Below are 19929 nucleotides of genomic sequence, written 5' to 3' on the forward strand. Positions count from 1 at the left end.
AAAAATTGTCCCTCCTTCTTCTCTTCATTAGTGAGGTCATAGAGAGTTGATTTGTGTACAGTTTATACAAGTGGCTTTTAATATATTTCAGCCTCAAAAGACAAATAGGTCTTCCCTCTGCCCTGGGGCAGGAGTGGGGGTCCTCAGTGAAGGAACTTGGGCAGCTCTGAGTAAGGAAAGAGCTCCCCAGTAGCCATCCCAAGGAGGGCTATTGATTTGCTAATTTGGGCCACGTCCCCTGGGCCCATTTCCTTGTCTCTGAAGTGAGCGTGTTGGGCTGGAAGACACCTGGTTCCCCAGTTCTGAGAACATGAATGAACTACAGCCCTTGACGAGTGGCGTGGCTGCCTGGATTTGTGTGTAACAGACAGACGGTGATGGTGGCTGGAGCTACGTGGGGCGGGGAGCGCCACCGTCACTCATGCACCTTCCCGTTTCTCTCCTGGTTCAAGTATAACGCGGACAAGGCCATCGTGGACAGTGGTACCACGCTGCTGCGCCTGCCCCAGAAGGTGTTCGATGCAGTGGTGGAAGCTGTGGCCCGCGCATCTCTGGTGAGTCCTCGGGACACTCACGGGTCCCCGAGTCGCTGAGTTACAATCACCTGCGGAGCAGCACTGCGTGTTCTGAGTGTCTCTGAACTATTGCACCATGCGTTTCAAATTTTCATATTGTGTATTTGGGTATTTTATATGTAATCGTATAGGTGTAATATGTAAATATATTTTGTGTTTAAAATCTTTATATTTTGAAGGGTTTTGTTTCAACTATTACTTGTTAATTTCACAATCCCCTTCTTTGATGTTAGCAAATAATACCTTCATGAACCTCAGAGGACTTGGATCTGAATGTGCAGTGCCCTCTAGTTTTTCAAATAATAGTTCCGTTGGTATAGTATTTTTTTAATCCGTGTAAACAATACTTGGTAATGTAACTGTTAGAGTAAACAATAATACAAGAATACATTTATAGCCTTTAAAACAAAACACATAAACCAAAATTTTACTCCTTTTGGCCTTCATCCCCGCACTGGTTATCTTAACTTCTGTTTGCGTGGAAGAATATCGTTTTTTCATGGAAGACAAAGATCAATCAGCCAATCTAATCATTAGTTTATGGCCATGCTCTGAAATACAATTAAAATTACTATTGTGGACAACATGCCTTTTTGGGACCTGGCTGATGGTATTCCTGGTGTGACCCCAACTTTCCAGTCAGTTCAGGGCAATAAACATTGGATATAGCACAGCTTTGGGGATGAAATAGAATTAAATTTAGTCTAGTTTTTGCCACTTTTAGCTGGATGTCTGGGGAGGGGTTTTGTGCCCTCTGAGAGCCTCTGTATTCTCAACTGAGGGGTGGTTGGTTGTGAGGTTTGGGTCAAATGCTTGGTGTTGAGTAGACACTTGGAGCTTCCATTTAACGTGCAACCACGGCTCTGCTGCTGTTTGTTTAGATGAGAGATGAATGTGACTTTTGGCTTCTGAGTGTTCTCGTAGCATCTGTCCACTCAGGGCCTTCCTTGTGAGATCGTCAGAAAGTGTTTCCTGCACAAACACTGCGGCCCTGGCGTGGGGCTGATTGTCCTGCTACTCTGCTGTGATGACTGAGTTCAAAGAGTGGCCGATAGGAGCACATATGGTGGTTGCCTTGTTACAGCTCATAGCAGAAACGTGACAAGCAGGAGAGGGCTTTGGGTTGTCCTGAACCCAGACTTCAGACACCTGTGACTGCTGTGGGAAGAGCGGCTCGCTGATGAAATGACACAGGGAGAATAAGCAGGAAAGGCTGCAGGCCTTTTTTGAAGCAGCAGGTCTCAGGGCGACCAGCCGCCTGGCACAGCTGCAGCTGAAGCCACGGCAGAGTCTCCATCTTTCCCACTATCTGCTGAATCAGAGAAAGTGGCAGGTAACATTTTTAGTTCCTTAAATTTAGAACGCTTGCTGAAAATCAGACCCTACTTAAAATAAGGAGTGATACCCTCATTTCTTAAATAGTAAAAATGCCCTCAGCAGGATTAACGTGAGTACCTTCCAACTTCATATCCTGAATGGAAAAGTCTGACCACCATCCCGAGGACGTGTTTGAAGCGCAGTGTGAAAATCCAGCAAGCCGTGGGCCGGCCGGGCCTCTGTGCCGTGAGAGGTGGGGTGGCAGGGCTGCGGGGCGCTCACACTCCCGAGCTCATTGTGGCATGTGCTGAGCCGAAAACCACGAGGTGGAAGGAATGAGACGACATTTGTTTGCCTTGTCTAAAATTACCCTCTGATTTCATTCGGTCCCTGCGTCAGGAGGGAGAAACATGGGAAGGTTGTTTGTCTTGGGCAGGGAAAGCATAACAAGGGTGTATTGTGTGTCTGTCTTACTGTCTCTGGACCAAAGTTGTGTTTATTTTTCTTATCTACCAGGTCCGGGTAAGCCAACCCTCTTGGCTTGGATTTCCTTCTGGTTAAGGGGAGGGCTGGCTTCAGAGAGTGAAAGACAATAGAAGTGTGGAGCTCTGTCTCCTGGCGTGGATTGTTCAGATGGGATTCTAGAAATGAAGGGTTTGGAGTTCTGTATTTAGAAATGAACCTGGAGCGGGGACTATTGTGCAAGGTGCAGCCCATGCAGAGGCACGGAGACCTGGGCTTGTTCGGACCCTGCTGCAGTGCCCACGTGGCTCAGGCCCAGTGCTTCTCCAAGGAGGAAATCCAGACGCAAAATAATACCCTCTTTAAGATGACTTCTGGGCCGGGCACGGTGGCTCACGCCTGTAATCCCAGCACTTTGGGAGGCCGAGGCGGTCGGATCACGAGGTCAGGAGATCGAGACCATCCTGGCTAACACGGTGAAACTCCGTCTCTACTAAAAATGCAAAAAATTAGCCGGGCGTGGTGGTGGGCACCTGTAGTCTCAGCTACTTGGGAGGCTGAGGCAGGAGAATGGTGGGAACCTGGGAGGCAGAGCTTGCAATGAGCCAAGATCGTGCCACTGCACTCCAGCCTGGGCGACTGAGCAAGACTCGGTCTCAAAAAAAAAAAAAAAAAAAAAAAAGATGACTTTTGACTTTAAAACTGTGTGATCTGAGGGTCGAAACTGGCCCCCCAAGGACACGTGGCTTCACCCCCGGGGAGGCTGCCAGACTTTTGGTTAAGGACCATGGCTCTGGGGACAGTAAGTCCCACATCCAAATCTGAGGTGAGCTACCCAGGCCAGTTACTGGGCCCCTCGGAGCCTCATTGTCCACCTGCTGTTGGAGCTGGCCATGGCACTGTCATCTGAGCTCTGTGCCCCATGCCCTGCTGCAGACCTGGCCACCGAAGCTCTTTGCCAAATCCAGCAAAATGACCATCCCACCTCTCATGAGCATGTCTGAGGAGGGGCTCTTCCTGTGATGTGCATCTTTAGTAGACTTCGCCTTTTTACAAAGCAAAGATACATTAATGCCAGCATTAGAAATTACACAAATCAATCACAAATGGTCTGAGTGGAGAACGTGGGATGGATGCACCAACCACAGGGAGCTTTCTACCCAGCTGCATGCCCTGGTGAGGAGGGCAGGTGTCTGCAGTGCTCATGGTTACGTAGCACGTGCCACCCCCGATATTCAGTGTGTGGGCATCGGCAGACGCATCCAGGGGCACCCATGTGTTTTTTCAGTTCTGGTCTTGGCAGTGTTCTGTCCCATTTTCCCGTCTTCTGTTCTAACTATCCCTTTGGCTTCTATAAGACCCTTCTCCCTCCTCCTTGGACTCGCCCTGTCCCTGTGCCCCTCCTCGTGGAGCCTCTTTTTCTGGCCTGAGACCCCTGTTCTTGCTGCACATCCTCCTATGTGATCCCATCCTTAGCCTCATCAATATCTCCTGCTCACCTGTCAGTGCCTCTGGAAGGTGTGTCTAGCCCAGGCCCATCCCCTGGAGCTCAGGGGACTCAGGACTCGTGAGCCTCAGATGTACACTTGGACACATGAACCACATCAATGTGCCACAGAGCTCAGCCCTCTGCAGATGAAATGCGGTCACGGTATTCCTTCACAGTGGTGCTCCTGGTTCCCTCCCCTCCTCATCTTCCATTCCTGTCTGTCTGCAGCAGCAGCCATGTCCAGCAGGCAGGTTCCACGGCAGCATCCTCTGCAGCACCCCTACCATACACCTCCCCAGCGCCTGCTTGGCCCTCCAGTCCAGCTCTCGCCTTTCTTCCTTCCAGCCATGGCCTCCTCCTGCTCTGCCCCACACGGGACCCTGCCCTGGATGTGCTACAATAGACACGTCAGACACAGTCCTTCCTCAGCAGCCGGCAGGCCCAGGGCAGACTGCTCGGGATCCTGCCTGTGAAGTCACGCAGGTGTCGTTAACTTGCCAACTCAGCAACTAGTGGATATGGGCAGATGCTACCTTCCTTCCAGTTCCCCGGTGAGAGGCGCAGGTGGATGTCCTGTGTTGCCGGCCACCTTTTTGTCCCTAGGTGCCATTTATTTTTTTCCACAAATATTTCCCAGGTCTCTTCTGTGTGCAAGGTGTTAGGGCTGCAGCAGGGGCGGGCCACAGATCTCTGTCCTGAGAAGACTTGGATTCTAGTGCAGGAGACCGAAGTGTATCATGCCAATCAGTGTAAATTGTTAACTGCCACAAGGAGAAAGGCCAGGAAGGAGAGGGGCATGGTGGTGTTCTAGTGTTACAAGAGGAAGCCAGGGAGGGCTTCCTGGATGAAGCGGTATCTGACCTGAGATCTGGAGGAGGAGAAAAACGTCCCAAAAGAGCAGAGAGCCCACACTAGGCTCTGCACCAGGAAGCAACTTGCTGGGCTTATGGAATTCAGAGGGCAAGTGATAAGCAGAAAGGCCTTGGGGGGCCACAATTAGGATTTCCGTCTTCTAAAGGGCCTCTGCCCTCTGCTATGTGACCTTGGGCAAGTTACTTCACCTCTAGTGCTTTGGTTGCCTCATCTGTAAAGTTGCGAGGATAATGCTATCACACTGGTTGAGAATTTAAGTAATTATTGCTGCAAAGGGCTTATAAGGGTGCCTAATACTAGTACTAGTAGGTACTTCGTGTGTCTTGGCAATTTTAATCATTATTATTTTGTCATCACCGTCACTCTTCCAGGAGACTAATGTCCCTGCTGTTCTGTCCAAATTAAACATTGTTTATCCCTGTGGGCATCTGGCGAGGTGGCTAGGAGAGCCTGGAGCTGTTTCCTGTTGACGCGCCAGACTAGTCATGGTTTCTCATGTGGTCTTGTTTTGTCTAGATTCCAGAATTCTCTGATGGCTTCTGGACCGGGTCCCAGCTGGCGTGCTGGGCGCATTCGGAAACACCTTGGTCTTATTTCCCTAAAATCTCCATCTACCTGAGAGACGAGAACTCCAGCAGGTCGTTCCGCATCACAGTCCTGCCTCAGGTACAAACGTGGGTTTGTGCTTCGCTCTTTTTATTAGGCAAAAGTGAAAGCACTCCATGCATGGCACGTGTATTAGATGTCACACCTGTATTAGATCTCTATCACCACAATGATGCTGCAAAAGACAGCCACACATTACTGCCCCTGAGTCCAGGCAGAGCGGTGTCCCTTGGCCGGGCTCACTCACGTGTCTCTGCTCAGCTGGTGGTTGGCTGGGGCCCGACTGGCCTCTGCCCAGGCTGGTGTAGGATGGTCTCACTCACATATCTGGTGGTGAGGTGGATGGAGGAACAGAGTCATGCGTTTCTCTTCATCTAGCGACTGAGTCACATGTGGTAACAGGGACCTGGGAGACAGAAAAGAACCACACAGGGGCTCCTGAAGTATCAGCCAAGACTGACCATCGTCTCTTCCATGGTGCTACCCAAACAAGCCCAAGGCCAGCCCAGATTCCGAGGATGGGGGAAGAGACGCCCCTCGCACTGGGAGGAGCCACAGAGCTACATTGCCAAGGGTGTGGCTACAAGGAAAAGGGAAGACCTGGAGACATTTTCATCACACCTACCACATCACCCTTATGTATTTTTCCTGTTTACATATAAAGAATAAAGCTAGGCTGGGTATGGTGGCTCACACCTGTAATCCCAGTACTTTGGGAGGCCGAGGCAGACAAATCACCTGAGGTCAGGAGTTTGAGACCAGCTTGGCCAACATGACAAAACTCTGTCTCTACTAAAAATACAAAAATTAGCCAGGCATGATGGTGCATGCCTGTAATCCCAGCTACTTGGGAGGCTGAGGCAGGAGAATCGCTTGAACCTGGGAGGCAAGATCACACCACTGCACTCCATCCTGGTGACAGAGTGAGACTCCATCTTAAAAACAACAACAAACAAAAACTTTACATTTAAAAATAAAATTGTTATAGAACTGTTTCCAGTGTAGCCAAGAGAATCCAAATATCATGGTAATTTGATACCCAAACCTTTAATTTAAAAAACATGTGAGCTCTAAATCTTTTATACTCTTTCTTTTAATCATTCTTTCTGGAAGAGTGACGGTGAGAGTGACCGGTGATGACAAAATTAATATGATAAAAATAAAAAAATAAGGGCGGCCGCGGTGGTCAAGGCCTGTATCCAGCCTTGGGGGCCGAGAACGGGCGGATCACGAGGTCAGGAAAATCCGGAGACCATTCTGGCTAACACAGTGAAACCCCCATCCTCTACTTAAAAAGTACCATATAAACTAGCCAGTGGCGAGGTGGCGGCCCGCCTGTAGTCCCCAGCTACTCGGGAGGCCCCTTGAAGGGGCAGGAGAATGGGCATAAACCCGGGGAGGGCGGGAGGCTTGCAGTGAGGCTTGAGATCCGCCAACTGCACTCCAGCCCTGGGGCGACAGAAGCCCCAGACTCGTCCTCCAAAAAAAAAAAAAAAAAAAAAAAAAACTTGGAATGTCCAAAGAATGCATCATTTTTTTCCTACACTCCCAGTACCCACTGACTCCCTATTTATCCTACACGTCTAATGAAATGGACCACGTCGGTCTTCCTCAGTTCCATTTCTCACCTCTTCCTCCTCCCCTCCGTTACTGAGCCCTCACGTGTGTGGCTCCCACCAGCACCTCCGTAACCTGCAGAGTACTGCTGTGCTCCCAAGCCCCAACCCTCTCTTCTTTTTGAAACTGTTGTCAGATTAATCTTCCTAGACCACCACTTTCACCCGAGCCTCCCCTGCTATGAGTAAGCAGTGCATCCCCACAATTTAAATGCCCAGGGCTCGCTCCTGGCATCGCTGTCCATGGCCTCCCACCAGACCCCTCCTAGTTCCCCAGTGTTTTCACTGTACCCTGACCCTCTGCCGGGTGGCCACTGACCCTCAAGGCCTCTCTCCTAAGCTCTGTTCCACCAACCCCCCTGCCTGAAATGCCCTCCCTTCCGTACTCCACCCGTATATCCAGATTCTTCCCATCCTTTAAGACTCAACTCAAACAACCCAGCTTTTGTTGAAACTATGCCGAGCAGAATAACCCATTTGTGAGGTTGCACCTCCCACTCAGCACGCATATTTTCTGGTCTGCTCATCTGGCGTGGAATCTTATCTTTAGGGTACGTTTTATGCCGTTGCCTTTTTCATTTGACTTCTCTTTTCTTAACTTCTATTTCGTTTTCAATTAATTATAAATTCCTTAAAGATGAGAGCTGTGGGGTGTAAAAGATCGTCCTTCCTTCCCCAACTCCACCAGGCAGTGGAGGGAAAGTGCATCAGAACTGTTTGTGGAATGGACACATCAATGTGTCTTTGTTGCAATTTGATGACTTTGAGATAAAGGGAATTGGACTGCAGGGACAAGGAAGGAGGCATAATTTCAGGAGAAAAAAAGTAAATGATACTACTGCCTTTTCCCATTTTCATCTTTACACTGTAGGAATGTGCTTTCCAGAAAAGGAGAGATCTTGGGGAAAGGATTGAAAGCTTCAGGAGAAATTCAGGCCAACAGGAGACACCACGCTCTCAGGAGAGGCTGGAGTTACACGCTCAGCACTGCCCTTCCCTCACACCGTAACTTTGAGCAAAGGATTTAGCCCTGCCTGTGTCTCTTTAACTATAAAGGAGAAACAATAATACCTACCAAAGACATTTTCAGAAGATTGCAGTATCTTTGGGTGAATGGCACTGCACGAAGTGATGCTACAATGCTATGTTTTCAGCATCTTTAATATCATGTGCTCTTGGCCGGGCGCCGTGGCTCATGCCTGTAATCCCAGCACTTTGGGAGGCCAAGGAGGGTGAATCACAAGGTCAGGAGTTCGAGACCAGCCTGGGCAACATGGTGAAACCCTGTCTCTACTAAAAATACAAAAAATTAGTTGGGCTTGGTGACGTGGACTCAGCTACCTGGGAGGCTGAGGCAGGAGAATCGCTTGAACCTGGGAGGCAGAGGTTGCAGTGAGCTGAGATCGTGCCACTGCACTCCAACCTAGATGACAGCATGAGACTCCATCTCAAAAAAAAAAAAAAAAAAAAAATCATGTTATCTTGATGATTACATTTTGGCTAGTACAGCGGCAAAATGTGGACATTATTTCATCCGTGTGGTGTGTAATAATGTTAAAACCCAGCTTGGGGACCCGGGTGTGTGCTGCTAAATAAATATCAGGTACCAAGTACTCATAAGAAGCAGGAGGAGAAGGCAGGCATTTGGGGGAAACCTCTCAGTACAGGCGGGTCACAGCTGGGAAGGATTGCTTGACTTCTTCAGTAGCTTTTAGGACCCAGCACTGGGCAAGCTCAGGAGCAGAATGAGAGAGGTTTGGGAGCATTTCATCTCATTTGCACATCTCTGCCTAAGAATTCATTATTGCTTTCACTTATAATGGTAGATATTTTTTGGTTGACTTCGACACGTTCCCATTTTTGGTTTTTAAAAATCCACTTTGCCTGCTGTTTTCCTGATTTCTTAACATTCCACTTGCTTTCCATTCCCTTTCTGGGAGGGGACTCCCATAGGAAGCTGGGAAAGATCACCTGGTGAGACCTCACACGCTCCACGTTTCCCAGCAGAAAGGCTCTGCCCAGCAGCCTTTCTAACACCAAGGGAAACCGACAGCGTTCTTGTCCTCAGAGGTCCTACCTGGGACCTCTCAAACATGAGCCCTAATACGTGGGCAAACGATTGCCCCTGCAGAAAAGAGTCAAGTCCAAAGCAATTACTTTAAACTTTGTCCATACCCAACACTATTTTCCAACAGCCCATGGGCTGAATCCTATGTGGCCTGTTAAAAAAACAGCAGCCGCCAGCCCACAGGGGAGCTCTGAGGTTTCTTCATAGCTTCTGCTTTGTCCCCACTTGACCTGCTCTTCAGAGTGGTCACATGGCAGCCCCTCCCTGCTGGTCTCTTCTCAGTCTTTTCTGCTCCCTCCAAAATCACCCCTCGCAGTCCCTCAAACCCCCTACAGCCGGAAGGCCCAGGACTCTTGTGTATTAGTGTGTCTCTTCCTGCCTCTGCCCTTTAAGGCTAATCATTACTCACAGGAAGGTTCGTTTGCTTACTCATTTTGCACTCTTGCTTTTCTCCAAACAAGTGGCATTTTGTCATACTCAGCTGCTATACTCTCTAATTGCCTGCATTTGAATTATTTGCTATTCAAAAGCCAAGAAATTGTTACTGCTGATAGGATACTGATTTGCTCACTGATTGTGTTAAGGTTTGACCCATTTCCCAGCATACTCTTGGCTCCAGGGATATCACTGGCCGACTCGACTACATTTAACACTGCACAGCACCTGTGGGAACTGACCCTCCTGAATGGCAGAACTTGTGACCCACACATGCTGTTCTCTCTCTGGTGTTGATTACTCCTTCCTCTTTTCACTGAGGAAATCGTCCTGCCTCCGTCAGGCTACCTACTTTTAAAACTCTCTCTGTCTCTGCCCGAGGGGTGCATGATGGGCTCTGGGCCAGCTAGGAGAGATTGCAGTGGATCCTGAAGGACGAGGATAGTGAGGACTTGGCCTGAGTCGGGCGAGGGAGTGATTAGATTCTGCTTCGGTTTCACAGGAAGGCTCACAGGAGTCTAGTTACAGTCTCCAGGCAGGGTAAGAGAGAAAAGGACTGGCCTAGCACTTTAGGGCCTGAGTAACTGGATGAATCTTGAATTTACTGAAACAGAGAACTGTGGGAGAGGTCTGATTTGGGGGGAACAGCCAGTGTTCAGGTTTTTACAGGTTACACAGGAGATGTCGATTGAGAGGTGGACAGGCAGGCAGGCACAAGCGTGTGGCAATGGTGGCCCAGGTCTGGGCTGGAGAGGAGGAGTTGGGAGTCTCAGGCTAGATCACGGGGTGACCTAGAGCCATGGGGTAGGGCCAGATGGGTCACCCAAGGAGGGAAGATTGAGAGGAGGCCAAAACCTGAGAGTGCTCTGATGCTTGCAGGGGAGGAAGGTGAGGGAAATCCAATACAGGTGCCTGAGAAGGAGCAGCCAGGGAGTTAGGGAGAAGAAGAATGTGGCCCTCTTAGAGTATAAGTGAAGAAAGTTTCCACACAGAGGAAGTGATTAGCGGTCAGCAGTAGCCATAGAGGGGTCTGTGGAGGCACTTCCCACCCTATGGTTAGTGCCTGGTCCCCCCAGATTAGAAGCCTCGAGGGAGCAGGGACGGTGTGTCCGTCACCACCGTAGTGCTGGTGCAGAGGGCAGCATCTGAGCCATGTGAAGTCCTCAGAGGATAACCTCTGGGCAGATAGCCAGATGGCCAGATGGACATGAGGACTAAATTCTGACTTTTTTAATTCTCTTGCCCGAATTCCTACCTAAGGGGCCTGGGGAGTTCGCCCTACAAACCATAAAGTCTCACCAGAGGGGTTTTATTTTTTATTTATTTATTTTTGAGACAGAGCCTCGCTTTGTCGCCCAGGCTGGAGTGCAGTGGCACGATCTCCGCTCACTGCCAGCTCCGCCTCCCGGGTTTACGCCATTCTCCTGCCTCAGCCTCTGAGTAGCTGGGACTACAGGCGCGCACCACCATGCCCGGCTAATTTTTTGTATTTTTAGTAGAGACGGGATTTCACCGTGTTAGCCAGGATGGTCTCGATCTCCTGACCTCGTGATCCGCCCACCTCGGCCTCCCAAAGTGCTGGGATTACAGGCGTGAGCCACCGCGCCCGGCAAGGGGTTTTATTTAACCTTGTATAACATAGCCTGCTTTCTAGCCTGGCTCTGGCATGACATCACATAACGAATAAGGAAAGAAATCCAAATATTTTAACCCCAAATAGATTTCCTTTTCATATTTTGAAATTGCCCTGCAGAGTTGTCTCTTGTGAGAAAAATCTACGTTCTACAGAGACTCCCCTTTTCCCTTTTTTTATTTTTTCCAGATCCAGAAGATAATCAACTAAGAGTCAGGCAACCTTTATTTTTTTTAATACATAAATACTTGAAGTTCTGGGGTACATATGAAGAATGTGCACATTTGTTACATAGGTATACATGTGGCATGGTGGTTTGTTGTACCCATCAACCCGTCACCTACATTAGGTATTTCTCCTAATGTTATCCCTCCCCTAGTCCCCCACCCCCTGACAGGCCCCAGTGTATGATGTTCCCCTCCATATGTCCATTTGTTCTCATTGTTCAACTCCCACTTGTGAGTGAGAACATGTGGTGTTTGGTTTTCTGTTCCTGTGTTAGTTTGCTGAGAAAGATGGTTTCCAGCTTCATCCATGTCCCTGCAAAGGACATGAACTCATGCTTTTTTATGGCTGCATAGTATTTCATGGTGTATATGAAGGCACCCTTTTAAATTCTGTAAGACACATTTCACAACCTCTTCTCTTCACAGCCTATTAGCTAAAAGCTTCCTCTGCACAATAAAACTTTGGTCTCCACAATCCTTTCTCTTAGTCCAAACATTTCCTTTCTATTGATCCTAGATTAGATAAACTCAACCAATTATCAACCAGGAAATTTTTAAATTTACCTCTAACCCGGAAGCCCTACTTTGACTTGTCCTGCCTTTCTGAACCAAACCAATGTACATCTTAAAAGTGTTTGATGTCTCATGTGTCTCAAAATTGTATAAAACCAACCACCTTGGGCACATGTTTTCAGGACCTGTTGAGGCTGTCTCATGGGGGGCCATGGTCATTCACACTTGGCTCAGAATAAATCCCTTCAAAATATTTTACAGAGTTTGACTCTTTTCGTCAGCAGACAGATAGACAGACGTCTTCTGGGCATGTGCACCTGTGTGGAATTCCAGGGGATGCATACCAGTCATCTGCTCTGTCACTGATCAATAATACTGATCACCATGCTTTTTGATCTTCTCTCCTCCTGGATGGCAGGGATGAGATCATCTTTCTTTCCCCGTGACTTCCCCCAGCACCTGGGAGGGTCCTGAGCATGAGTGTGACCTCAGCAGTTTTGTGATGTTGCCTGATTTGTCCTTTTTCTTGTTGGTTTGCTCTCTCCTCTCCGACAAACAGCTTTACATTCAGCCCATGATGGGGGCCGGCCTGAATTATGAATGTTACCGATTCGGCATTTCCCCTTCCACAAATGCGCTGGTGATTGGTGCCACGGTGATGGAGGGCTTCTACGTCATCTTCGACAGAGCCCGGAAGAGGGTGGGCTTCGCAGCGAGCCCCTGTGCAGGTGAGCGATTCTAGCAGTGAACAGGGATCCCCAACAAGATCCTTTATGTAAATGTCCTGACTTGGAAGCAGTTCTTGATGGCAAATCAATTACTATTGAATTGTTTCACTCATTCCTATCACCAGTGATCAAAGTCTTCTCAATAAAATGGATCATGGGATTGCTGAGAGAATTAAATGACATCATCCGTGTGAAACTTCAGTGCTTGGCACATGGGAAATGCTTACTGAGTGTGAGTCCTGATAGTCACTAGGAGTAAAAATACGCCATGGAGCTTTGGAGTTGAATTGCAATTTTTCGACAGTTAAAGCAAAATGAGTAAGGGAGAAATTTCACATATAAGCTGTGTACATTAATTTGTCCTTAAAGCTGTCCTCATTTTGAAATAGGAAATGAACACCTATCACTGCGATTTCTTGAAATCCTAACATAATGAGACCAAGGAGCCCCTGTTTGTCATGGGATTCCTTTGAAAGATGTGTGAGGGCGGCCCGCAGCATGACTCTGCAGTCTAGCTGGAGGGTTGGCAGGTCTTCAGAGAAACCAGGAGAGCATGAGAAAGTCAAGAGGATGGATAAACCCCATAAGCTTGAAAATGTCTTCAGATTTCACAGTTTGCTTGAAACGGAGTGCTCACACCGCACACAGCTTAATGGGAGGATTAGGTGTTTCTGACTGACAGTCCAAGCCTGCGAGGCAGAGGCAAATCACAGAAGTGGGCATGAGATTGAATTGCTGGAGACAAGTGGAGGAAGAGCCTGAATCAGAAAAGTGGCCAGGAGAATTGCAGCCTTTCAAAATAAGATGTCAAGGGACTGAAAAAAAAAATTGGTACATTGGATTTGAAGTCAGGAGCAGAATGGAATTCCAAAGTTGTGCTGGTGATATGTGAAAGGGGGAGAAAAATTAAGTGTGAGGTCAAACAAGAATCGATGACAAGGAGGTAGAATAGAAGAAAACGTAGGAATCGATACAGAAATACAAGATTACCATGTGGTTGAAGGAAAGGGGGTTTTGTAGGAATTTGATGGATATGAGATACTATTGGAGGACAGGTGAGAGTATTGGGCCATCCTGGGAGCCTCAACTCAGACCTTCACTCTGATCTCAATCCATGTGTAGAGCTGCCAGGATGAGGCGCACAGGCCAGATGCCAAGTGATCACAGCTGAATTATTCTGGTCAGGAGAGATTTCAGTTACTATTTTTTAATACCTAAAACATGGTCTTAAAACAGGACTCCTGGTAAATAAAGCAAATAAGGGATGCTTCATTAACTGGCTTTAGCAGAGTGGCATTTCAGAAAAGTAAAGTAACAATTGAGAGAATAGAAATATTAAAAGGAAAGATTGCACATAGACTATTAGGCCAATTCATATTCTGTATAAATAAAATCATCCCAACCAGTGTATGTATGTGACACATCGTAACATGTCTTCATAAATATCCACGCTAACGTATCTCACTTTGCATTTGTGAGCAGACTTGGAACCCTTCCCATTGTCATGTTTTTTATCTTTGCTCTGAGTAAATGTTTACCTTTTGCATGTGCAGTAACTCTTTCAGCCTGTTCAGTTATCACTGAGTGAGACCTTTCTCTGTGGCAGCAAGCGGGACTGAAATATCACTGAATTTCCTAACTGTGACTATTCTACTTCTTTTTAACCAAGGGAATCTAAGAACTTAGGCAATTTTGCCCACAATTTCTGTTCTCTCGTTAAATATCATTAAAGTAAAGGCTACTATGGCAACAGCTGTTAGAATGTCCACTTAATACTGCAGAGTCTAATAACCATTTGTTTACTAAGTGAATTACTGTTGGAAAGGGTGTAATATTAGGAGTCTCTAGGCAGGGCAACTTTTTTTCCCTGAATTTCACTGTGAGTTATTTGCTAGATGCTCTTATATACACTTTTTCTTCCTTTTTAAAAAATGTATTTGACGTTTTGGTACTTAAATGTTAGATTTTACCAGCCGTGGGAAAATATGCTTATATGTGTCTCCTCTTCCATGTGGATTGTTTAGCCATTAAAGTAATTACTTTCCTCAGGGCTGCAATTAAAGGCCCCAGACAGTGCTCAATAGAACCCTAATAAATGGAATAGCTATACTGCCTTTCTTTTTTTAAGTGTTTATTTTTCATTATGAAATGTCTAAGTAACAAAAAAACCTTAAGTTACAGAAAGTCATATACTATATGTGCATTTATGGAATATCTAGATTTAATATTTTGTCACATTTTCTTTAAAATTTGTCTTAGACATAAAAAACCAAGTATAGCTAAAGTCTCACCCCACCCCCTTCCCCAGCATTACTCATTATCCTGAGATTAGTGTATATTCTTATCTGAATTACTATATATTTATAATTTTACTAGATGGGCATGAACACCTTGTATTAATTAGCTGTTGCTATGTAACAACTTAGCCCCAGTGTCACAACTCTCTATCACATTCTGCAGTTTCTTTCTTTTCTTTTCTTTCTTTCTTTTTTTTTTTTTTTTTTTTTTTTTTTTTTTTTTTTTTTTTTTTTTTTTTTTTTTTTTTTTTTTTGAGACAGGGTCTTGCTCTGTCACTCAGACTAGAGTATAGTGCAATGGCATGATCAGGGCTCACTTTAGCCTCAACCTCCCTGGTTCAGGTGATCCTCTGACCTCAACCTCCTGAGTAGCTGGGACTACAGGTGTGCACCACTGCCCCAGATAATTTTTTGTGTTTTCTGTAGAGAAGGTTTTGCCGTGTTGACCAGGCTGGTCTCCAGCTCCCAGGCTCAAGTGATCGACCGCCCCACCATGGCCTCCCAAAGTGCTAGGTTTACAAGCATGTGCCACCACACCCAGCCTGGCTTTGTTTTTTGTTTTGTTTTTAAAAGACAGGATCTCACTCTGTTACCAGGCTGGAGTGCAGTGGCATGATCTTGGCTCAGTGCAACCTTCTCCCAGGCTCAAGCGATCCTCCCACCTCAGCCTCCCAAGTACCTGGGACTACAGGCATGTGTCACCATGCCCAGAACATTGTTGGTATTTGCTGTAGAGGTGGGGTTTCGGCATGTTCCCCAGGCTGGTCTTGAACCCTTGGGCTCAAGCGATCCTCCCACCTTGCCGTCTCAAAGTGCTGGGATTACAGGCGTCAGCCACCATGCCTGGCCATCTCGTGGAGTTTCTGAGGGCCAGGAATTGATGAGGGGCTTAGCTAGGTGTCTCTGGCCCACCATTGCTCATGAGGCTGCAGCTGTCTGAAGTCTATTGAAGGAGCTGGTTCCAAGCTCGCTGTCGTGGTGGCAGGAGCCACGCTTCCCTCACCATTTGTACCTCACCCCAGGACTGCCTGATGTCCTCTGGTCAACCCTGAGCAAGTGATCCAAGAGAGCATGACAGAGCACCCAGGACAGAAACCCCAGGTTTTCATCACCTAATCTTGGAAGCAGCGTGTTCTTACTTCTACCCCACTCTGTTGGTCACACAGAATGACCCTGATATGATGTGGGAGGGGACGACGCAGGTAAATGCAAGGAGGCAGGGGTCATTCGCAGTCATCTTGGAAACGTCCTACCATATACTTCACAAAGCCTAGGTTGGTTGATTTGTTTGTTTGGTTTTTTTTTTTTTTTTTAATTTATAGGAATGCTGTGGTAGTGTGTATTCTTTGTCAACTTGACTTTATTGTTTGACATTACATTTTATAGATTTTCCATATTGATATGACTTCTAGGTTATTTGTTTTGACTGCGTGGTATCTCAGTTTATGAATGTACCCAGATTACCCATTTTTGTCTTAATTAACATTTGAATTATTAATGTATTGGCAATTATACACAGTACTGCAGTGAACATCTTTGTGTAGGTGAATGAGATCATCTAGATATGGAATTTCTAAATGATTTAATATGTAACTCTTCAGTGTTATTGGCTACGGTCAAATTTGTCTTTAAAGTAGCTGGAACATCAGCATTATATGAGAATTTCCATTCCTTAAAAGCATTACTGTATTTGTTCTGTCTTTGTGTTTTTGCTAATCCATGTATGTGCAATAGTGTCACATTTTAGTTGATTACTTTCAAGATCACACAACTTTGGATATGTTTTTGGGATGTTTGAGCTTCTTTGAGGGTGAATTTTTCTAATAGAGTGCGCACATTTTCTGCCCGTATTTTTTACTGATAGACGTGAGTTCCTTATATTTCTGAGATATTAATTTTTCTGAGTTATACTAACTAGTCTCCCTGACTTTTCTTTTTACTTTGTTTTGGTGCCTTTTATTTATATGTATCTTTAATTTAGTGAAATCAAATTTACCAGTATTTATCTCATGAATTATGCCATGTGCCTTATTTAAGAAATACTTCCTTAATCCAACAAAATAGGGATTTTTTTCTTCTAAAGATATTGTATATTTTTTTCTTATTTTCTTCCAAAATGTGAATTAAGAAATTAATTTTATAAGGACATTCCATTTTCTCACCATCCTTATTGAATATATAATGTTTTCTCCTCTGATTTTCAAATTTTTTATGAAAAAAATTTATATACAGAAAAGACTAAAAACAATACCATGCTGTTCTGCATACCAACCATCTAGATTTAGTAATTTTTAACATTTTGCCATATATCAGTATGTGTGTACAGGTGAGTATGTGGCTTTTGCTGAACCATTTGCAAATAAGTTGCAGATATCATGACTTTCATCCCTAAATATTTCATTATGCATCTTAAAAAGAAAGACATCCTCCTATATAACCACAATACCATAATCACACCTAAAAAATTAATAGTATTTGCTAAATATCATGACTGTGTCGGCCACATGCAGATTTCCCCAGGTATCCCCAAAATGTTTTCATTAACTGTTTTACTTTTTATTTTGTTTCGGAAGGCCAGTTCTCTTATAGAATGTATTATATTCAGTTTTATCTGTTTCCTAATGATGTACTGCATTGATTTTACTTCATATTTCCTTGAACTTAAGTCTAGAGTCTTAATTAGACTTCAGTTAAATGTTTTTTGCAAGGTATCTAATGAATTTTAATAGCATCTTTGTCATGTACCAAGTCCCCATTTATGCCTGAGCCTACTTCTGAGCATTCTGTTCCATTCCACTGGTCAAGTTGTCTATCCCTGGGCTAAGCTATATAGTTTTATTATTATTATTTTTTAGTTATAGGACAATATCTGGCAGGGACTTGACCCTTCTTATTCTTCTTTGGAGTTCTCTTGGCTACTTTTGCCCTTTTGTTCAGCTTGTTGAGACCCCTGAAAAACGCTGTTGGGATTTGTATTAGAACTGCATTGAACTTATAGAATTAACTTGAGAAGAAACCAAATCTTCACCATATCAAGTTTCCCCTATGAATGTACCCTATCTTTTCATTTGTTTAAGTCTTCTTTTATGTCCTACTGCAGTGTTTTGTAATTTTGTCCAAAAAGATTCACACATAGACTTATTTTACTTATGAGATTATTTTACATTGCATTTTCTTGTGGGTTGTTGGGAATATGGGTATGCAGTTTTTATGTATTAATCTTATATCCAGCCACATTGCTAAGTTCTCCTTTTAGAAATGGTTTTAGAGTAGTAATTAGGATTTTCTATTAAAACAGCCATATAATCTGCAAATAATATATTTTAAATCACTTGTAATCTTCATATCTTTTATTTGTATTTTTTGTGATGCCCTCTGAGATAATATTGAATTCAAATGGTGATAATGGACATTTTTGTCTTTTTTCTTAATTTAAAGGAAATATTTCTCATTTCGTACCATGGAGCATTATGCATAGGATAAGTTTGTGGAATTTCCTTCTCAATCCTAAATTTAGGGATTCCCAGTTTCTGAAAAGTATTCAGTATGAATAGAAAAGCTTTTTGACCGTTTCCACATTAAACATATGCCTACTCTATAATCAACATTCAACATTAAGCATATGCCTACTCTATAATCCAGCAGTTGTCACTCTTAGGTGTATGCAAAGGAGAAATGAATGTGTAAGTGTACTGAGACATAACTAGACAGTTCACAACAGCTTTACACATAAAATAACTAAAGTAATACAAACTTCAGTAGTTACATAAATACATAAAACCATCACTTTTATCAAAATAGAAACATCCCAAAAGTCAACCAAAGGAAAACAGGTAAACAATTGTTGACTTGCCATTCAGTGGAACACCGCACAGCAATTTTCTTTCTGCTGAAGAATGTGCTTTTGGACGTCTTTTATTAAAAACTATGAAAGGTAAATTTTATTTTGCCTCAATTCTGCATCACAATTTAGCTATACATGGAATTCTAGATTGCCCGTGTTCCCTTAGTGTTTTGAAGATTCAGTTTCATTGTCCTCTGGCCATGATGATTGCTGAAGAAAAGACCCTAGTTGGTCTTAATTGTTGTACCTTTATGGGTAATCTGTTGCTTCTCCTTAGTTACTGGTAAGACTGCTTTTGTTTTAAATTTCTAGTGTTCTGAATAGTGTTCTGAAGTTTCACCATGATGTGTCTAGGTATAGCATATTTTCCCATCGTGCTATCCCCTTTACGTTCTCTGAATATGACAACTCATGTCTTTTGTCATCAATCTTAGAGAATTCTCAGCTGTTACCTCTTCCACTATTGCTTCATGCACATTCTTTCTAGTCTTTTCTTCTGGATCTCTCATATCAAGTAGTGAGATTTCTCATTATTTATTTCAGGTCGCTTGATCCTTCATTTATGTTTTCCTTTCTATCTTTGCTGTATTCTGTGTAATTTCTTCAGATACATTTTATATTGGCCTAATTCTCTGTTCAGCTATGTTCAATCTACTATTTAACCTATTCAGTGAGATTTTTTAATACTTTTTATTATTTTATTATTTTGGATTCTTTAATTGTGTTTGGTTTTGGGGTCTTTTTTTCTTTTCAGTTTTTTTTTCATTTCAATGACTATATTTTTCATTTCTAGAAATTACATCTCGTACTTTTCCAAATATACCATAGCCGGGCACAGTGGCTCATACCTGTAATCCCAGAATTTTAGGAGGCCGAGGCAGGAGGATCACTTGAGTTCAGAAGTTCAAGACCAGCCTGGGCAACTGTGTTAGTTCATTCCCACGCTGCTATAAAGACATACCTGGGACTGGGTAATTGATTAAGAAAAGAGGTTTAGGGTTAGGGTTAGGGTTAATGAGATACCATCTCACACCAGTTAGAATGGCAATCATTAAGAAGTCAGGAAACAACAGGTGTTGGAGAGGATGTGGAGAAATAGGAACACTTTTACACTGTTGGTGGGATTGTAAACTAGTTCAACCATTATGGAAAACAGTATGGCAATTCCTCAAGGATCTAGAACTAGATGTACCATATGACCCAGCCATCCCACTACTGGGTATATACCCAAAGGATTATAAATTAT

At 44.5% G+C, this 19929-nt stretch overlaps 1 protein-coding gene across 1 annotated transcript in view; it reads left to right on the forward strand.

Annotated features, from left to right (window-relative positions):
* Positions 1 to 19929, forward strand: part of BACE2 (beta-secretase 2) — a 116303-nt gene that overhangs the window by 78296 nt on the left and 18078 nt on the right. The window contains exons 6-8 of the mRNA XM_017880217.1: positions 453 to 554; positions 5233 to 5382; positions 12374 to 12542. Coding sequence (XP_017735706.1) covers positions 453 to 554; positions 5233 to 5382; positions 12374 to 12542 — 421 coding nt within the window. The remainder of the gene's footprint in view (positions 1 to 452; positions 555 to 5232; positions 5383 to 12373; positions 12543 to 19929) is intronic.

This window comes from Rhinopithecus bieti, unplaced genomic scaffold (genome assembly GCF_001698545.2).
Source record: "Rhinopithecus bieti isolate Rb0 unplaced genomic scaffold, ASM169854v2 scaffold_11744, whole genome shotgun sequence".
NCBI lineage: Eukaryota > Metazoa > Chordata > Mammalia > Primates > Cercopithecidae > Rhinopithecus > Rhinopithecus bieti.